Here is a 17,256-nt window from a genome sequence, read left to right on the forward strand (position 1 = left end):
CAGTCCAACCCTGCTCACAGGCATGGAGGCTAAGCCTTGTGGGAACTGTAGTTCCCATTAGGCCATGATGTAGCAAGAATTAATGCGCACCGCAAACCAGGAAATCAGTGAGAATAATGATTCAGGAGTGACGGAGGTGAATAAAACGGCTCGATTTCAACAGGTATCAAACTAGTTATAATGCAAAACATTACTTTTTACTTTATCAGCTACTGTCAGACTTTAATTTAAGAGGAAAATATTTTTGTCTTTACAACCCCTTTAAAGAGAACCACTTAGGCATGGGCATTTGTAAGAATCTGAATCTGTTCAAAGGTGTGAAAGCCATTATTCACTTGTATTTTCTTCATGTCAGAGCAGGAATATCAGCCCAGTGTCATGTTGTAAGGCTCCTTGAATATGTCCTGTGTCCTGCCTAAGCTCTGTACTGATAAATAGCCTTCTGAGCAGGCTGTGAAAGGAGGGCAGGACCGACAAATTAACAAAGCTTTTTATTTTATTTCATGTAATTCTGTCAGTAACCTTGTTACTGAATATGACAGATTTTTTAGTATCTATTTTCATTACCAAGTTTAGGAAGATGTGATTCCCTTATAGCAAGTCATTGAACCTGACACTTTTTCTCTGGCAGGTAGAGAAAATAAGTAAGCAATAGCATAAAAAGCAACCCCAGAGAGGTAAGGTTTTGATTTCAAGTGTGGAGATTCAGATTGTTACAGATGACCGTTGGAGACTGTGTCAGGGAACTCCCGTAAGACGCTTTGCACATAGACATGCGCAAGCGCATAGCCTTTGCCATAGAATGGCTCACAGGCGCGCGCATGCGCGCCAGAGCTCGCAATTGCGGGCACGCATGCGCACAGATACGGGCACGCGCTCACACGTACGAGCTTAATTCAGTTTGGCGCCAGACAGCCTATTTAAAGGGTGTCTGGGCTCTTGTGCCTTGCTGACTGATCTTTAGCTTGTTTCTGAAATCCTGCTTGATCCTGTATGTCTTCCCAGTATTCTGACCCGGCTCCGTTCCTGACTTTGGCTCTGTCTATGATTCGGTACCTCACTGCCCGCTTGCTGACGAACCTGGCTATCTCTGAGACCTTGCTCCTGTCTATGCCCCTGAACACTGTTAACCCTTGGTTACCTGCCTGGCTATCACCTGTTCCTGCGCAACTCATCACGGTCTGCTCCAGGCTGCTGAACCCTGCCAAGCTGTTCCCCAGGGATCTCCGGCTCCAGGCATTTGTGTCCCTCTTGTCCTTCGGCTTCCTCTGTTTCATCTTCAGCAGAGCCAGGACAGGAGATATAAGAGAGGCCGACCTCATCAAATCAGTCTCCCATCCGATCCCTGACAGACTGGTTCTCATTTAGTCTATCAACATGTTTACATCATATAAATTCCCTTCTCAGGTTATCCATAAATCATGAATATATGTGTATTCGTACTGTAAATAAAATATTAGAGAAATGAGAATAGAAAGTCATCAGCTTTCCAAATGGCAAGCAATGATGTTACTCAATCTATTGTCTATCTAACAGCATATAGCATATACTAATGCCTTCTTGCAGCAATGGAATCAGAGATCACAGGGGTAGACAAAATCACTTTTCAGACAAAATCAACCAGAAGATGCTTATGTATGGATGTAGAACTAAACAGCTTAGACAAATATTTCCATATCTTTTTCCACCTAAACACTTTAATGAAAAGAAAAAATGACTAGGACCTAACTAAATTAACACATACAAGTGTCCACTCAGTCCACCCAGTTGGCAAAATCCCCAGGTTCTGCTAGTTGTAGGTAGATATAGGCATTAACTGGAAGTAGTAGACCATGGTTGCCTCCTGGGTTTTCCAGTCATACATTGCAGTGTATGGACCATAGCTGTACTCATTTACAGCTCTTATGGTCTCCTAATTATGTTTTTCTTTTACTTTCACAGACTCACATGCAAAGCAGTTAATGTTCATTCATAAGCTGCTAATAAATGCTGTGTTGCCTCCATCAAACAATGGAGGAAACATGTTTCGTGAGTGGGCATTGAGGGCTAGAAATTAACCACTAAGCTACCATGTTCTGTGTGAATAAGGTATGGTTTAAAAACATTAAAGTGGAGGTTCCATAAAAAAAAAAACTATTTTGCTTTAAACTGTAGCTTACGACTAAAAAAAGTTTTTTTTTTTTTTTTACTCATCTGGAAATGCCTGTTGCTATGCGGTCCCACGAAATCTGCCTTTGAAAGCACCTAGGATTCTGACATCATCTACCTCTAATGCTCCTGGGAAATGTGTGTCATCATTTCCCAGGATGCAGTGCGCTGTCCAATTATCACTCCCCATCCAAGACTTCCAGGAAGTAAGTGCCTGTAGGCTTCACAATGCCCACAAGCAAAATGACAACGGTGTAGATATAGTTTTATAAACTATCTTTTTTGAATATCTATGCGGATCGGCGGCGGATTGTAAAATAGTAAGTGACCAGATTTATATTATAAAAACGCAGGATGAAAGGACATACATTTAAAAAATGCTAATTGTGGTTGGAACTCCGCTTTAAGAAGTGGGTTCACTTTTTGGAATACCCAAGTTTCATTAGAGTTTATCGGACCAGCCATGTACAAAGTACACCAGAGTAGCCATGTTTCACTAAACACAGATTTTTTTTGTTCACACTAGCATAGGGTGCTAATGATACTGATGATGATGTATCTAATTTGTGCTTGATATATTGTAGTCCAAACTCAAGGGTAAATGAAGGATTCCAGTTTTACTGCAGTATGGTTCTGGCATCCATCAAATGTATTTCTCATTGAAAACCAAGGCAAGCAGATTCTGCATTGGACAAGAGATAACATAGTATAGCAAGTATAGCACTAGCACAGCATGAACTGAAATTATTTTTACTGGTGCTCATTATACTAGCACAAGTTTCTAAATGAGATACAATAGGTAGTCTGCCCAGCTGCACAGTGCTGCATAATTAAGGACGCTGTGCTTTGGACGTTTTGCATATTTAGAAGGGGAGTAATAATAATACTGTTCTATGTACTGGAATTAAGTTTTCTTTTAGTTAAGTGTTTCCTTTTCTTACCCCACAAAATCCAAAATAAAAATAATGCATCCTTTGAAAGTCAAGGTAGTAAACCTTTTTCTGAACTTGATGTGTATGTCATTTTAGGAAATATTCATGTGTAACTAACTTGCAAATTTCCAGAGAAATGGATCAAATTGTTGACAGCTGTCAACAGTCATTTTGTCAGGCACATTCAAGTGATTATATTCAAAGCAATTGACAGAGTTTCAGTATATTTAAGCATTAAGGTACCATTGGTAGTAGTTGTAGAAATATTACCAATTACACTGACAAAACTTAATTGAGAGGCAACCTCAGAGTAATCTTAAACAATAGTAACCTGTAGTCTTCAGAGACTATTGGACTACAACTTCTAGCAAGCACTAAATATACAGTATATCAAACTATTGGATCACCTGCACTGATTATGTTATGTTATTTTTTATCTTTTCTTATTCTAGTTAGGTATTTTTTATAAATTGCATTTTAAAGTTGGTCCAATTGATTTCTGATCAGTTGTTGAATGTTGCAGAAAAATAAGATGATGGATTAATGAATTGTTGCTGGTGGGATCCTATATACCAAACATGTCACATATTTGTATTGCATACGCATTTTGTGGGAACAGTGGGCCAAATCCTCAGCCAGGCGGCGTAACTTAACTTTCAGCAGTTAAGTTACACTGACTTAAAGTTTTTACCTAAGTGCCTGATCCACAAAGCACTTACGTAAAAATTTCAAGCCGTGTAAGTTAAGTGCCGCCGTCGTAAGGCGTTCCTCCTCTCCGGGGGGCGTTTACAATTTAAATGAGGCGCGCTCCCGCGCCGGCCGTACTGCGCATGCGTGTGACGTCATTTTCCCGACGTGCATCGCGCGAACGTAATTGACGCCGGGCGGCTTTGTGGATTGCGACGGGACACTAAAGTTGCGACGGGTGAAAAAAAGACGCGCCGGGAAAACAAATAATTAAAAAAAAAATGACAGCGTCGCTCAGCATGCATTCCTGAGAGAGAGAACTCCATGCCAATTTTCAACGAAAAAACCGGCATGGGTTCCCCCCCCAGGAGCATACCAGGCCCTTAGGTCTGTTATGGGTTGTAAGGAGACCCCCCTCCGCCGAAAAATCGACGTAGGGGGTCCCCCTACAATCCATACCAGACCCGTATCCAAAGCACGCTACCCGGCCGGTCAGGAATGGGAGTGGGGACGAGCGAGCGCCCCTCCTGAGCCGTGCCAGGCCGCATGCCCTCAACATGGGGGGGTTGGGTGCTCTGGGGCAGGGGGGCGCACTGCGGGCCCCCCCACCCCAGAGCACCCTGTCCCCATGTTGATGAGGACAGGACCTCTTCCCGACAACCCTTGCCGTTGGTTGTCGGGGTATGCGGGCGGGGGCTTATCGGAATCTGGGAGTCCCCTTTAATAAGGGGGCCCCCAGATACCGGCCCCCCACCCTAAGTGAATGGATATGGGGTACATCGTACCCCTATCCATTCACCTGTAGGCAAAAAGTAAAAGTTAATAAACACACAACACAAGGGTTTTTAAAATAATTTATTATTCTGCTCTGGATGCCCCCCCTGTCTTCGTTATTAGCTCAATTACCAGGGGGGGCTTCTTCTTCCACTCTCCGGGGGTCTTCTCCGCTCTCCGGGGGGGGGATTCTTCTTCCGCTCTCCGGGGGGGGCTTCTCCGGACTCCGGGGGGCTTCTTCCATCCTCTCCCCTCTTCCGCTGTTGACTCGGCGAACCCCGGTTCTTCTGCAGCTCTCCGGTGCCTTCTTCTTCAGCGCTGGCTGCCTGCTATGTTTGTGTGTTAGCTCGATTTCAAACAGGCAGCTGGCGCGGTCTTCTGTGACGTCATCTTCTCTTCTGTTCTTCTCCCCTCTTCCGATGTTGACTCGTCGCCTGTTGTCGCTGTAATGATGGAAGCGCGCCTTGCATCCCATTTATATAGGCATCACCGTCCCATCATGTTCCGGCAGGTACCCACGTGGTGGGTGCCTACCCACGTGCACCCACCACGTGGGTACCTGCCGGAGCATGATGGGACGGTGATGCCTATATAAATGGGATGCAAGGCGCGCTTCCATCATTACAGCGACAACAGGCGACGAGTCAACATCGGAAGAGGGGAGAAGAACAGAAGAGAAGATGACGTCACAGAAGACCGCGCCGGCTGCCTGTTTGAAATCGAGCTAACACACAAACATAGCAGGCAGCCAGCGCTGAAGAAGAAGGCACCGGAGAGCTGCAGAAGAGCCGGGGTTCGCCGAGTCAACAGCGGAAGAGGGGAGAAGATGGAAGAAGCCCCCCGGAGTCCGGAGAAGCCCCCCCCCCGGAGAGCGGAAGAAGAATCCCCCCCCCCGGAGAGCGGAGAAGACCCCCGGAGAGTGGAAGAAGAAGCCCCCCCTGGTAATTGAGCTAATAACGAAGACAGGGGGGGCATCCGGAGCAGAATAATAAATTATTTTAAAAACCCTTGTGTTGTGTGTTTATTAACTTTTACTTTTTGCCTACAGGTGAATGGATAGGGTTACGATGTACCCCATATCCATTCACTTAGGGTGGGGGGCCGGTATCTGGGGGCCCCCTTATTAAAGGGGACTCCCAGATTCCGATAAGCCCCCGCCCGCATACCCCGACAACCAACGGCAAGGGTTGTCGGGAAGAGGTCCTGTCCTCATCAACATGGGGACAGGGTGCTCTGGGGTGGGGGGGCCCGCAGTGCGCCCCCCTGCCCCAGAGCACCCAACCCCCCCATGTTGAGGGCATGCGGCCTGGCACGGCTCAGGAGGGGGGGGGACGCTCGCTCGTCCCCACTCCCATTCCTGACCGGCCGGGTAGCGTGCTTTGGATACGGGTCTGGTATGGATTGTAGGGGGACCCCCTACGTCGATTTTTCGGCGGAGGGGGGTCTCCTTACAACCCATAACAGACCTAAGGGCCTGGTATGCTCCTGGGGGGGAACCCATGCCGGTTTGGAATTTACAAATTGCCGTGGAGTTCTCCCTCGGGAATGCATACCAAATGCCGTCGCTTGAATGGGCCTTTACAAGGTGTGACTAACTTTACACTTTGTAAAAGCAGCCCTAGTTTTACACCAGGCAAACTAACACTTACGGCGAAAAAACTAGGCACAAAAGCTTTGAGGATCGCCCTAAGTGCTAATTTGCATACTAGAAGAGGCATTTCGACTCGAAATGCCCCCAGTGGCGGATGCGGTACTGCATCCTAAGATCCGGCATTGTAAGTCCCTTACAGATGTCGGATCTTCTGCCTAACTTAGGAAAACTGCTTCTGAGGATCAGTTCCAAAGTTAGAACCAGAGATACGACGGCTTACGCCGGAGTATCTCTTTTGTGGATATGGCCCAGTGTGGGGATTGTACCTTCCTTTTCCAACATGACTGCGCACCAGTTCCCCAAAGTACCCCCCCATGTTGAGGGCATGCGGTCTGGTGTGGTTCAGGAGGGGGCGCTCGTTCGTCCCCACCCCTTTCCTGACCAGCTGAGCTGCGTGCTTGGATAAGGGTCTGGTATGAACTTTGGGGGGACCCCTACACGTTTTTTTCAGCATAGGGGTTCCCCTTAAAATCCATACCAGACCAAAGGGCCTCGTATGCTCTCAGATGGGGAACCCAATGTCGTTTTTTTTTTTTTTTTTTAAATCAACCACTTGCCGCCCGCCAATGACAAATTGACGTCGGCAAAGTGGTTGTAGAATCCTGACCGGACGTCATATGACGTCCTCAGGATTCTCAGCCGCTGCGCGCCCCCGGGGGCGCGCATCGCGGCGATCGTTGTTGCGGGGTGTCAGTCTGACACCCCGCAACACCGATCTCGGTAAAGAGTCTCTCACGGAGACTCTTTACCACGTGATCAGCCCTGTCCAACCACGGCTGATCACGATGTAAACAGGAAGAGCCGTCGATGGCTCTTCCTCACTCGCGTCTGACAGACGCGAGTAGAGGAGAGCCGATCGGCGGCTCTCCTGACAGGGGGGGTTCGCGCTGATTGTTTATCAGTGCAGCCCCCCCTCGGATCGCCACATGGACCACCAGGGATGCCCACCAGGGAAGGGCAAAACAAATAAAAATGGGGAAAAAAAAAGTCAAAAAAATTAAAAAAAAAGTCTGAAAAAAAAAAAAGATGCCAATCAGTGCCCACAAATGGGCACTGACTGGCAACAAGTAAATCAGTGCCGCCCCACAGTGTCCATCAGTGACGCCCCACAGTGTCCATCAGTGCCACCCCACAGTGCCCATCTGTGCCACCCCACAGTGCCCATCTGTGCCGCCCATGAGTGCCCAGTGCCGCCCATGAGTGCCCATCAGTGCCGCCCATGAGTGCCCATCAGTGCCGCCCATGAGTGCCCATCAGTGCCGCCTATGTGTGCCCATGAGTGCCGCCTATGTGTGCCCATCAGTGCCGCATACCAGCACCGCCAATCAGTGCCACCTCATCTGTGCCCGTCAGTACTACCTTGTCGATGTCCATCAGTGCCATCTCATCTGTGCCCATCAGTGCCACCATATCAGTGCCCGTAATTGAAAGAGAAAACGTACTTATTTACAAAAAAATCACAGAAAAAAATAAAAACGTATTTTTTTTTCAAAATTTTCTGTCTTTTTTTAGTTGTTGCGCAAAAAAAAAAATCGCAGAGGTGATCAAATACCACCAAAAGAAAGCTCTATTTGTGGGTAAAAAAGGACGCCAATTTTGTTTGGGTACAGTGTAGCATGACCGCGCAATTGCCATTCAAATTGCGACAATGCTGAAAGCTGAAAATTCGCTTGGGCGGGAAGGTGTATACGTGCCCTGTATGGAAGTGGTTAACACATAAAAGTGTCCACTCAGTCCACCCAGTTGGCAAAATCCCCAGGTTCTGCTAGTTGTAGGTAGATATAGGCATTAACTGGAAGTAGTAGACCATGGTTGCCTCTTGGGTTTTCCAGTTATACATTGCAGTGTATGGACCATAGCTGTACTAATTTTCAGCTCTTATGGTCTCCCAATCATGTTAGCCATCTGAGATGAGTCAAGATGGCGATCAGACTTTAATCCAAGTTCAGTGATACTTGTGTCAGACCAGTTAAGACGGCTCCCATAGGGAAACATTGATTTTTACACATCATGCGACATGAGCTCCCAATGTTGGAGCATTTGTCGTACCAGTGTACCAGGCCTAAGACTGGGATGTCATTAAAGTTCATGTGTGTGTAAAGGCAGGTGTCCCAATGATTTTGATAATATATTGTAGATGTTTATATCATTGTTGTTATAATAAATACAGAAAAAATACTGACATTATCTTGGTTACCCAAATCACTTGACAGCAGATCAGTTAAAAGCACACTTTAGTCAATGTTGCATTTAAAAATGACTCAGGGAAAACAGACTACCTGCTGAGTTGCTTCTTTCATCCTGTGTTTGTAAAAGCTTCTATAACAGGGTAAAGAAACTTATAGATGTAAATACTTGCTAACTATCACAGCAGATATGTATAAAAAATATGTTTTTTAAAATTCATTTGTTTGACTTTTGACACAGGACATCTGTTTATTTTTATTGGATTTTAAATCTAATGTATTAAAGGTACATTTCAATCAAATATGTATTTATTTTCATTCAGGGTGCACAGCCGCAATATTCTCTGACTTTAATACCACCAATAACCTGCAATCATAGATGTCCTGCTAGTCCATTTCCTGTTTTGTTATTTGATTAATAACTCAGAATCTCAGCCTGCAAAAAAATGTAGGTTGGTGTCTGCTTTGGTTCCAAGCACCATCTGCTTTATAAGATTACTGCGATCACACACTGGAATATGAAAAAAATGATTGCACCTCATCATATCATATAACAAGAGGCTTCAAACCCCCCCAAAGGGATTGTAAAGTCAGAAGTTTTTTTTATCTTAATGCATTGTATGCATTAAGATAAAACACTTTTTGTGTGCAGCAGCCCCCCTCAGCCTCCCTAACACTGTGATGTCCACGAGTGTCTCAGCCACCCAAGGTTCTTCCTCCTGATTGACTGAGACACAGCAGTGGCGTCATTGGCTGCCGCTGCTGTCAATTAAAGTCCACAAGCCAATCATTAGAGAAAGGGGATGGGGCCAGGTTAGGGCTCCATGTCTGATTCGACCCAGGGAGCTGTGACTTGGCTTGGGTGCCCCCATAGCAATCTGCTTGATGTGGGGGCACTGAACAGGATGGAGGAGCCAAGATCACAGAAGAGGGACCTGAGCAGAGGAAGATCTGGACTGCTCTGTGCAAATCCACTGCAACAGAGAAGGTAAGTATAACATGTTATTTCTTTTTTTTTTTAGGGAAATACTTTACAATCACTGTAAGCAGTATGACAGTGCCCAAATGTCTCTTAGGAAAGGTTTACTTTGAAAAGGTCTTGTGTGTTTAGGGCTGTGTCTAATGCATGGTCTATTTTACTGTGATAGGAATCAATTGTGGGTACATGTTTTTTTAGTAGGTACTGTATATATTGTGCATAATAAAGAATATATTTATTATATACTTGGGTTAATGGTGGGTGATTTAATATTCCATGTTCTTGTTTTTGAATATTAAAGCAAATGTTACAAACTTGGACAACTAACCTTGAGCACATGTTAAAAAAAAGGACAGGTTACCTTCAGTTCAACTGGAAATCAAACTAGTCACTCGATCCAAAGGTAGAGAGAGCTAAAATGAAATACAAATATTAGCTCTCTTTCTGTAAACATTTTGCTTTGCTGCGCTGCACCCCCTTTTACCCCTCAAGCCTTTTATGGCTATATGCTCAGTCTGAATTTCAATGTCTTTCATTGCCCCACCCCCTTCTATCTCTTAAAGGGGTTGTAAAGACAAAAATATTTTCCTCTTAAATTAAAGTCTGACAGTAGCTGATAAAGTAAAAAGTAATGTTTTGCATTATAACTAGTTTGATACCTCTTGAAATCGAGCTGTTTTATTCACCTCCGTCACTCCTGAATCATTATTCTCACTGACTTCCTGGTTTGCGGTGCGCATTCATTCTTGCTACATCACGGCCTAATGGGAACCACAGTTCCCATTAGGCTTAGCCTCCATGCCTGTGAGGAATAAGAGAGCATCTTCACGCAGGGCTGTAGTCATAGGGAGGGGGTGAGCACATTCTGCTTTCCACCATGCAAAACGGCTCAGATGCTGGTGGAAAGCAAGAAGAGGAGAGGCAGGAAATGGCATTTTCAAACCTGGATTACTGTATTTTGGAGGTCAAAAGGAAAAACGAGGTAAGTGATATTTAAATGCTCTAGCTTACAGCAATCAATTGATCTAATAAAAAACGAACCTTTAGTGTTCCTTTAAGCCTTATAAGGTTATGCCCATCCGAAATTGCAAATGTTAGCGGTTTGACTCGAAAGAAGTACACTGTGAGCTAATATTTTATTGAACTGCATTCATTGGTTTGTTTGTATTGTTTACACAAATATTTTTTGCAATTTCTTTATTATACAGCAGCAGTTTGTAACCCTTTCACATTCAGATAATATCAGTTATGCTTTTTACTTGTTTGCGCCCATCAGTTGCATGTCACTTATTTGCGTATTGGTGGATTTTCCCTTGGATCAAATTTCTTACTCTTCACATTAACCATGTCCCCTTGCTGTCACATTACCACATTTGTACATTGTAGACAACTTTATCTTTTGGTTTTGCTGCTATCACAATCCTCCTAGGAACGTGTAGACAAGCTGTCAAAGGACTTTAGCATTTGTTTGACTGAATGGCACTATAACATGTACACCAACCAAAAGAAGCTGTAAAAGCACAAAATGCTGAAATAAATTTGATCTAAGTTGCTGTTTGTGCAAGCATTTGAACAGCAATCTATCTCTTCTGTCTCTTCTGTATGCTCTTTGATGTTTATATTGAAAGAGTAAACACCTGTTTTGTCTATTTCGCTTACAGAGCACTGAGATGAGCCCAGCAAGTAGCACAGCTTCACTTCCAATTAGCCCTTTTGCCGAAAGGAACCATCCTTTTAAGGTATGATACTTGGCTTTTAGTAAACATCTTTGGCTATGCACCTTATGTGCAACTTAAATGAAGACTATATTTTTGGAAAATGCACTAAAAATTGCAAAACAAAACAATTATAGAGACATTTATTTTTTATAGAGGAAAAAACATTTTCTACAATAGATTGCATAATCCCATTAGAATTTATAGCAGAGTTAAATTCGAATCCCACGTACACACGACCAGTTTTCCCGTCGAAAAACTGCCATGACAGCTTTTGGGTGGGAAAACTGGCCGTGTGTATGCTCCATGGCAGTTTTCCCGACAGGAAAACATGTTCTCTTTTTTCCTGCCGTGATTCCCGGGGGTCTTTTTCCTGGCAGTTTCCCTATGGGAAACACTGCGGTGGAGCATACAAACGGCCAGGATTCTCGGCCAAAGCTCTCACCGCAGTTTTCCAGACTGGAAAATCTGTGGTGTGTACAGGGGGAAAGTTACCAAACAGGTTCTCAATTTTCCCCCTGGGATTCCTGGCGGACTTTTTACCGCCGTGAATCCCAGTCGTGTGTACAGGGCTTAATGATTAAATATTGCTTGGAGGCCAAAACAAATCTTTAAAAAAACTTTCATGATCCAAGTAATTTTCTGTTTTCTGTGTACACAGTATGGCAGATTCACCCTTTGAGGATGCCACCACACAGTCAAAAAATTTCAGCAGACATAGCGTGCACACTTAGGCCCCGTACAGACGACCGAACATGTCTGCTGAAACAGGTCCGCGGACCAGTTTCAGCAGACATGTTCGGTCGTCTGTACAGCCGAGCGGACAGGATTCCAGCGTACATTTGCCCGCCGGGCCTTTTTCCAGCGAGCAAATATTTCCAAACTTGTTTAGAAACAGCCCGCTGGAATCCTGAACGTCGGACATGTTCGGTCGTCTGTACAGACCTACCGTACATGTCCGAGCGGCCGCCATCCCTCGCATGCGTCGATTGACTTTGACGCATGCGTGGAAGCATTGAACTGGCAGGGCCGCGCACGTCGCCGTGTCATCGTCACGGCGACGGCGCGGCCTCGTCGCCGCGTATCGAGTACGCGCGGATTTCTGTATGATGGTGTGTACAGCCATCATGCAGAAATCCCCGGGCAGACATGTACGCTGAAAACGGTCCGGCGGACCGTTTTCATCGTACATGTTTGCCCGTGTGTACAAGGCCTTAGCTGTATCCCACTTCTATATTCTGGCATCTATGATCCCAGCACTTGTAAGAGGGGGTTACTGCCCTTATTTAGGTGTTACCCACCCATTGTTATGAAGCTAAGGATAGTGTGGTGGGAGCAATAGAAAAGAGGGGTTTTGAGTCTGAAAGAGTAGAGGATAAGATGGCGGAGGAGTGCGGACCTCTTTTGAGAGGCACGTGTGGTGAGGCCTATAGCCTTATAAGAGAAACCGAGACCATTCTTTTGGAGCAACATCTCTCTCTGTTAACACCCACAGATGGGAAATATATGGATTGTGAGTTTTTTCATTGTTGTAAAACTTTATTCATTTGTTTGGGACTAGCACTACAGGAGGTTTGGGGAAGGAATTACATTACTTATATTATTGCACTGATTTATATAACATGTTTTTACTGGGTAAAAAAAGAACATTATATGGTAAATTTAGGAATACATTTTTGCCTTTGTGAAATAACCTCCCAGGTGCTCTTTTGGTGGACTTCAATGCCCAAGAGGTGGCATAGCTTCTATATCATGTGATGTCTGTGATTAGCCTGTCCTGCTGACTTATGATTAGATGCCATGACATCTTATGGATATATGCTTCGGCCATTATTACCAGGTCGTGTAAGATTGTTCCAGTATTTTATAAAGTTATGTATTTTAAGTTGACTGTGTTGCCCACAGTCTCAGGGTCATAAGTTTAACAAAAGTGGGGAACTTTGTTGGCTGCGGAGCAGAGCTTTGTGATGTTCTGTACACTGTGGTTGTCAGTTACTGAACTTACAGTATGCACCATTTGGTGTTTTACTATTTCAGTGCCTATAATCCCTGTCAAGCATTATGTCTCTGACAGACATTACTACACCGCAGGTATAGTGCTGATGACTTTTATGTCCATTATTCACATTACATTAGTATTGCAGGCAGGTTCAGGTATGATGTGTGGCACTCATGTACTCATATCTGCTGGTTTTGCTGCCAGAAACTCACAGAATTTACGGAGTTTTTTTTTCAAATGCAGAAGGCACATATGTGTACTCTCCATACTCATCCTGATGACTACAAATGTGCAGAAACAGATCTATTGCATTGAAAATTGTTGGGATCAAAATGTTTCAGTCCAGCACTTTTGTTTTGAAAATACAAACACTGTATACTGAACAAAGTGAAGAGGAATACAATTTTGGATACCTGCTTTCCCCTCTAATGTTTGCAAACTTGTGCTCTGAAAAATATAAATATAACCAATATATACTGTGTTCAGTGTATTAACCTAAAAAAGGGGAAGGGAAATGGTACACTCCTTTTTATCCAAATACAGGACAAACACACTAAGTAAATCCAATTCTGTATGTTCCACTTTCTCTATATGTGATTACTATACACTCAGTCTAAATAATAAAGGGCACTGTTCCTTTTAATAAGTTCATAGTGGACATTCATCTATAGACCAGTATAAATAAGTGTAAAAGCAAGCTGAAAAATTAATATAAATGAGATCCACAATATATAAGCAAGTTGTGAAAACCTATGAGTACAATTCACATTATTGGTGATTAAAGCGTCAGAATCTTGTGATGAAACACTTCAAATTGTGCTGACTACTGTGCTCCACTGCCATCATATATAGACCAGAAATGCTGGACCCCTAACACTGTAGGTCTTAAGTCTGTGTGTGAATTTTAAGTGCATCAAAAGCATGATCAATAGAGATGATCGGTCGGGAACAAATCCACCATGGGCTCACAATAGCCTTAATAGACAGAATATGCAAAAGGATTATGTAAAAAATAGTTTAATATCATTTAAAATCATTGTGTTTTAATAAGTAGGATACTCAAAAGAAATGAATAACAGGCATGAAAAGTCCTCTCCAGTGTGTCTGGAGATGACATCAGCAAACTTAGGTCCACCTCATGCATTTCATCACAGGGAACTTTTGGCCCCTGTCAACATTCCCTGTGACAAAACATGTCAGGTGGAGCCTAGCTTGCTCCACCTGAAGGCCAAATAGTTTAATATCATTTAAAATCATTGTTTTTTAATAAGTAGGATACTCAAAAGAAATGAATAACAGACATGAAAAGTCCTCTCCAGTGTGTCTGGAGATGACATCAGCAAACTTAGGTCCACCTAATGCATTTCATCACAGGGAACTTTTGGCCCCTGTCAACATTCCCTGTGACAAAACATGTCAGGTGGAGCCTAGCTTGCTGACCACCTTACATCCACAAGACACACGTACAGGGTAAGTGCAACAGATCTGGTTTAATAAACATTTTAGGCTGTTGTTATTAAACAAATCATATGCATGCAATCTACTAATGTGACATACTGTATGCTTATGTGTATTAAATCTAATGGATTACTAGATATGCAAGGATTATTATGCTTTCTATTTTGATGTATTCCATCAGAATGTTACATAAGATATCTAAATTGACAGTCTTTTCATTGGCTTTTCACTACAGGAAGTATTGTCATGGTGTGGATACCTTTAATTGATACAATTTTGAAACATGAATAATTGTGCATATTTTTGTTAATTAATGGGACCCCATGATATTTATTTTAGGACTTTTGGTATCTGTTTGCAGTTGATTTTAATTGATATATATTAAAATTGATATTTTTATAAGCAATATACTATAGTTCTGCTTACTAGAGCATCACACATGTTCCACCATGATACAGAGCAATGCCTAATCTATGGCACTGGATCTAAGTTGCCTCTCATGCTTTTATAAAATAAGAAGAGTTGCTCTAGATGTCAGCAGATCTACTATGTGGATGCCCAGGAAGTCTACTGGAGTGAATGGGACAACAGATTTAATGTGAACTGACACTGCAGTCTGGACTTATTTTAGTGCAGTAAAAGTCAGCATTTCCCTAAGCTCCCAGCTTATACAGCCATATGGCTTAGTACATTTTTTCTGTTTAAGGCTGAGCATAGTTTGATATACTGTAGGAACAAACACCTGCTTCCCCCTCTTGTATTAAGTTAGTTGAAAGTCTACCAGTGTTTCAGATAGCCACTTCATGCTACATACAGTATGTCTAGTGTATTAAATCAGTCTGAGATACAGTAATTAAGAAGGCCACTGTATTCTTCTGAATTCATAGCCCTCTTGGTGGTTATATGTTTAGTTGACCTTTGAGTTAATTTATGTATGTGAATTAGCTCAATTGTATACATTTTACTAAATAATATATATATTAACTTTTTTTTATGGAAGGTAGGAGGAGGCTATCTACTAGCATGGGAGATTAGTAAGTTGTTTTTGGTCCTCACTGGTAAGGCAATTAAGCAGTTGTTATAGGGCCCAAAAATAGCAAGGCCCAAACAAAAATAAATGTTTTTGTGCTTATTGACTAGGGGCTTTAAAAATCAGGTTTTGTTGTTCCAAAGACCAGAAGTAAATAGGCTCCTTTAAGCTAGTGCATTGTTGGTTCACTTGCCTTTTCCTTTGATTTCCCTTCTAAAAAAATGTTTTCTTTGTCTGAATTTCTTACTTCCTGTAAGCTTGCCCCCATCATCCGAGCCGTTCTGGCTGGGGGTTAGTCAGCCAGAACAGCTTACTGAGGAGGAACAGGAAGTGAGAAATTCAGACAAAGAAAACAAAGAAAAAAAAACATTTAGAAGGGAAATGGAAGGAAAAGGTAAGTGAACCAACAATGCACTAGCTTAAAGGAACCTGTTTAAAAAATAAAAAAAATAACGTTTACAACCCCTTTAATACTCAATTCTAGAAAGTACATCCTTTTTTTGTAAATAGTATAAAGAAAGTACTGTGCTGCACATCTACTGTATCCGTATCAGATGTATAGCTAAAGAGAAAAAAGTCCTGGGATTTGCCTCCTTGTGATGTGGCGTCTTACCCGAATGGTGGGGGGTGTCCCCTAAAATGAAATCTACCAAAACAAAACAAGAAAATAGGGATCTGACACTAGCTTAAAGTTTCTGCAACTTATTATTTGTTACAAAACTTGTGACCATACAAAAAAGTATGAAAGGAAATGCCAACACGAAAACACCCAACCACCCCAACCCCTCCCCTCCACATGTACTGACCCCTCACCCAGAATAGGTCTGACCACACAATCCCCTCTTCCCCCCAAACCAGACACCTGACAACCCCCATTAAAACCCCTTTCCCCAAACAGACTAGGACTCCAACCTGCTGGAGAACTTCAGAAACTCCAGAGAACTGAGAAAAACCTGAAAAGGAGTTGGTAAGTGCCAACTGACCACAATATATAATTTGCCTGCTGTACATCAGGTCACAAAGCAAAGTGAGAGTCACTGGAGCACTCAATGTATCTGTGGACAGCAGGGTGGGCTAATTTTCTCCCACAGCAATGCAACTTGGCATTGGCCAAATGATTGACCACAATTAGAAGACACTAGCTGAATGCATGCAAGTAAAGACTAATGAAACTATATGAAGAAAGTCTGTGAATGACAATTATCAAAAGAACTGGAATCCAGCTTGGTGTATGCAGGTCCCATGTAAATGATGGACAACATCACAAAAATCTACCCTCTGCTCCATATAAATAAGTAAACTCTGATAATATGATCCTGAATAGCATGGGGATTGATGAGCAGATCAATCCTAAGGTCAGGACATGAATACTCATGCAGTGCTCTGTGAAGGTAAATTCAGTGTGAGATTCAGATTACACCTGGATCAAGTGTCAGCACAGTCCTAGAGACAATGCAATGGTCCCTGTGAGTGTTCCCAGATAGTCCTAAGGGAGACTGGATGCTCTGTTATTACTGACATGAAGTTCAGGACCCAGGCATACTCGAACGCAGTTAGTGTAGTGAGCCCGATATTCTCCACGCTGATGCTGAGCCAATGATAAATATGTTAATGAGTAGAGGAAAGCTCTCACACACAAAGTCTGGGCTGTCAGTGCCGGTATGTATGAAGCATTAGACTTACCTCCTGTGATATCT

General features: G+C 43.2%; 1 protein-coding gene across 1 annotated transcript in view; it reads left to right on the forward strand.

Annotated features, from left to right (window-relative positions):
- The window catches only part of CCSER1 (coiled-coil serine rich protein 1), a 1,156,365-nt gene that overhangs the window by 881,336 nt on the left and 257,773 nt on the right, over nt 1-17,256 (forward strand). The window contains 1 exon segment of the mRNA XM_040327888.1: nt 11,019-11,096. Coding sequence (XP_040183822.1) covers nt 11,019-11,096 — 78 coding nt within the window.

This window comes from Rana temporaria, chromosome 1 (assembly GCF_905171775.1).
Source record: "Rana temporaria chromosome 1, aRanTem1.1, whole genome shotgun sequence".
In the NCBI taxonomy this organism is placed as follows: Eukaryota; Metazoa; Chordata; class Amphibia; order Anura; family Ranidae; genus Rana; species Rana temporaria.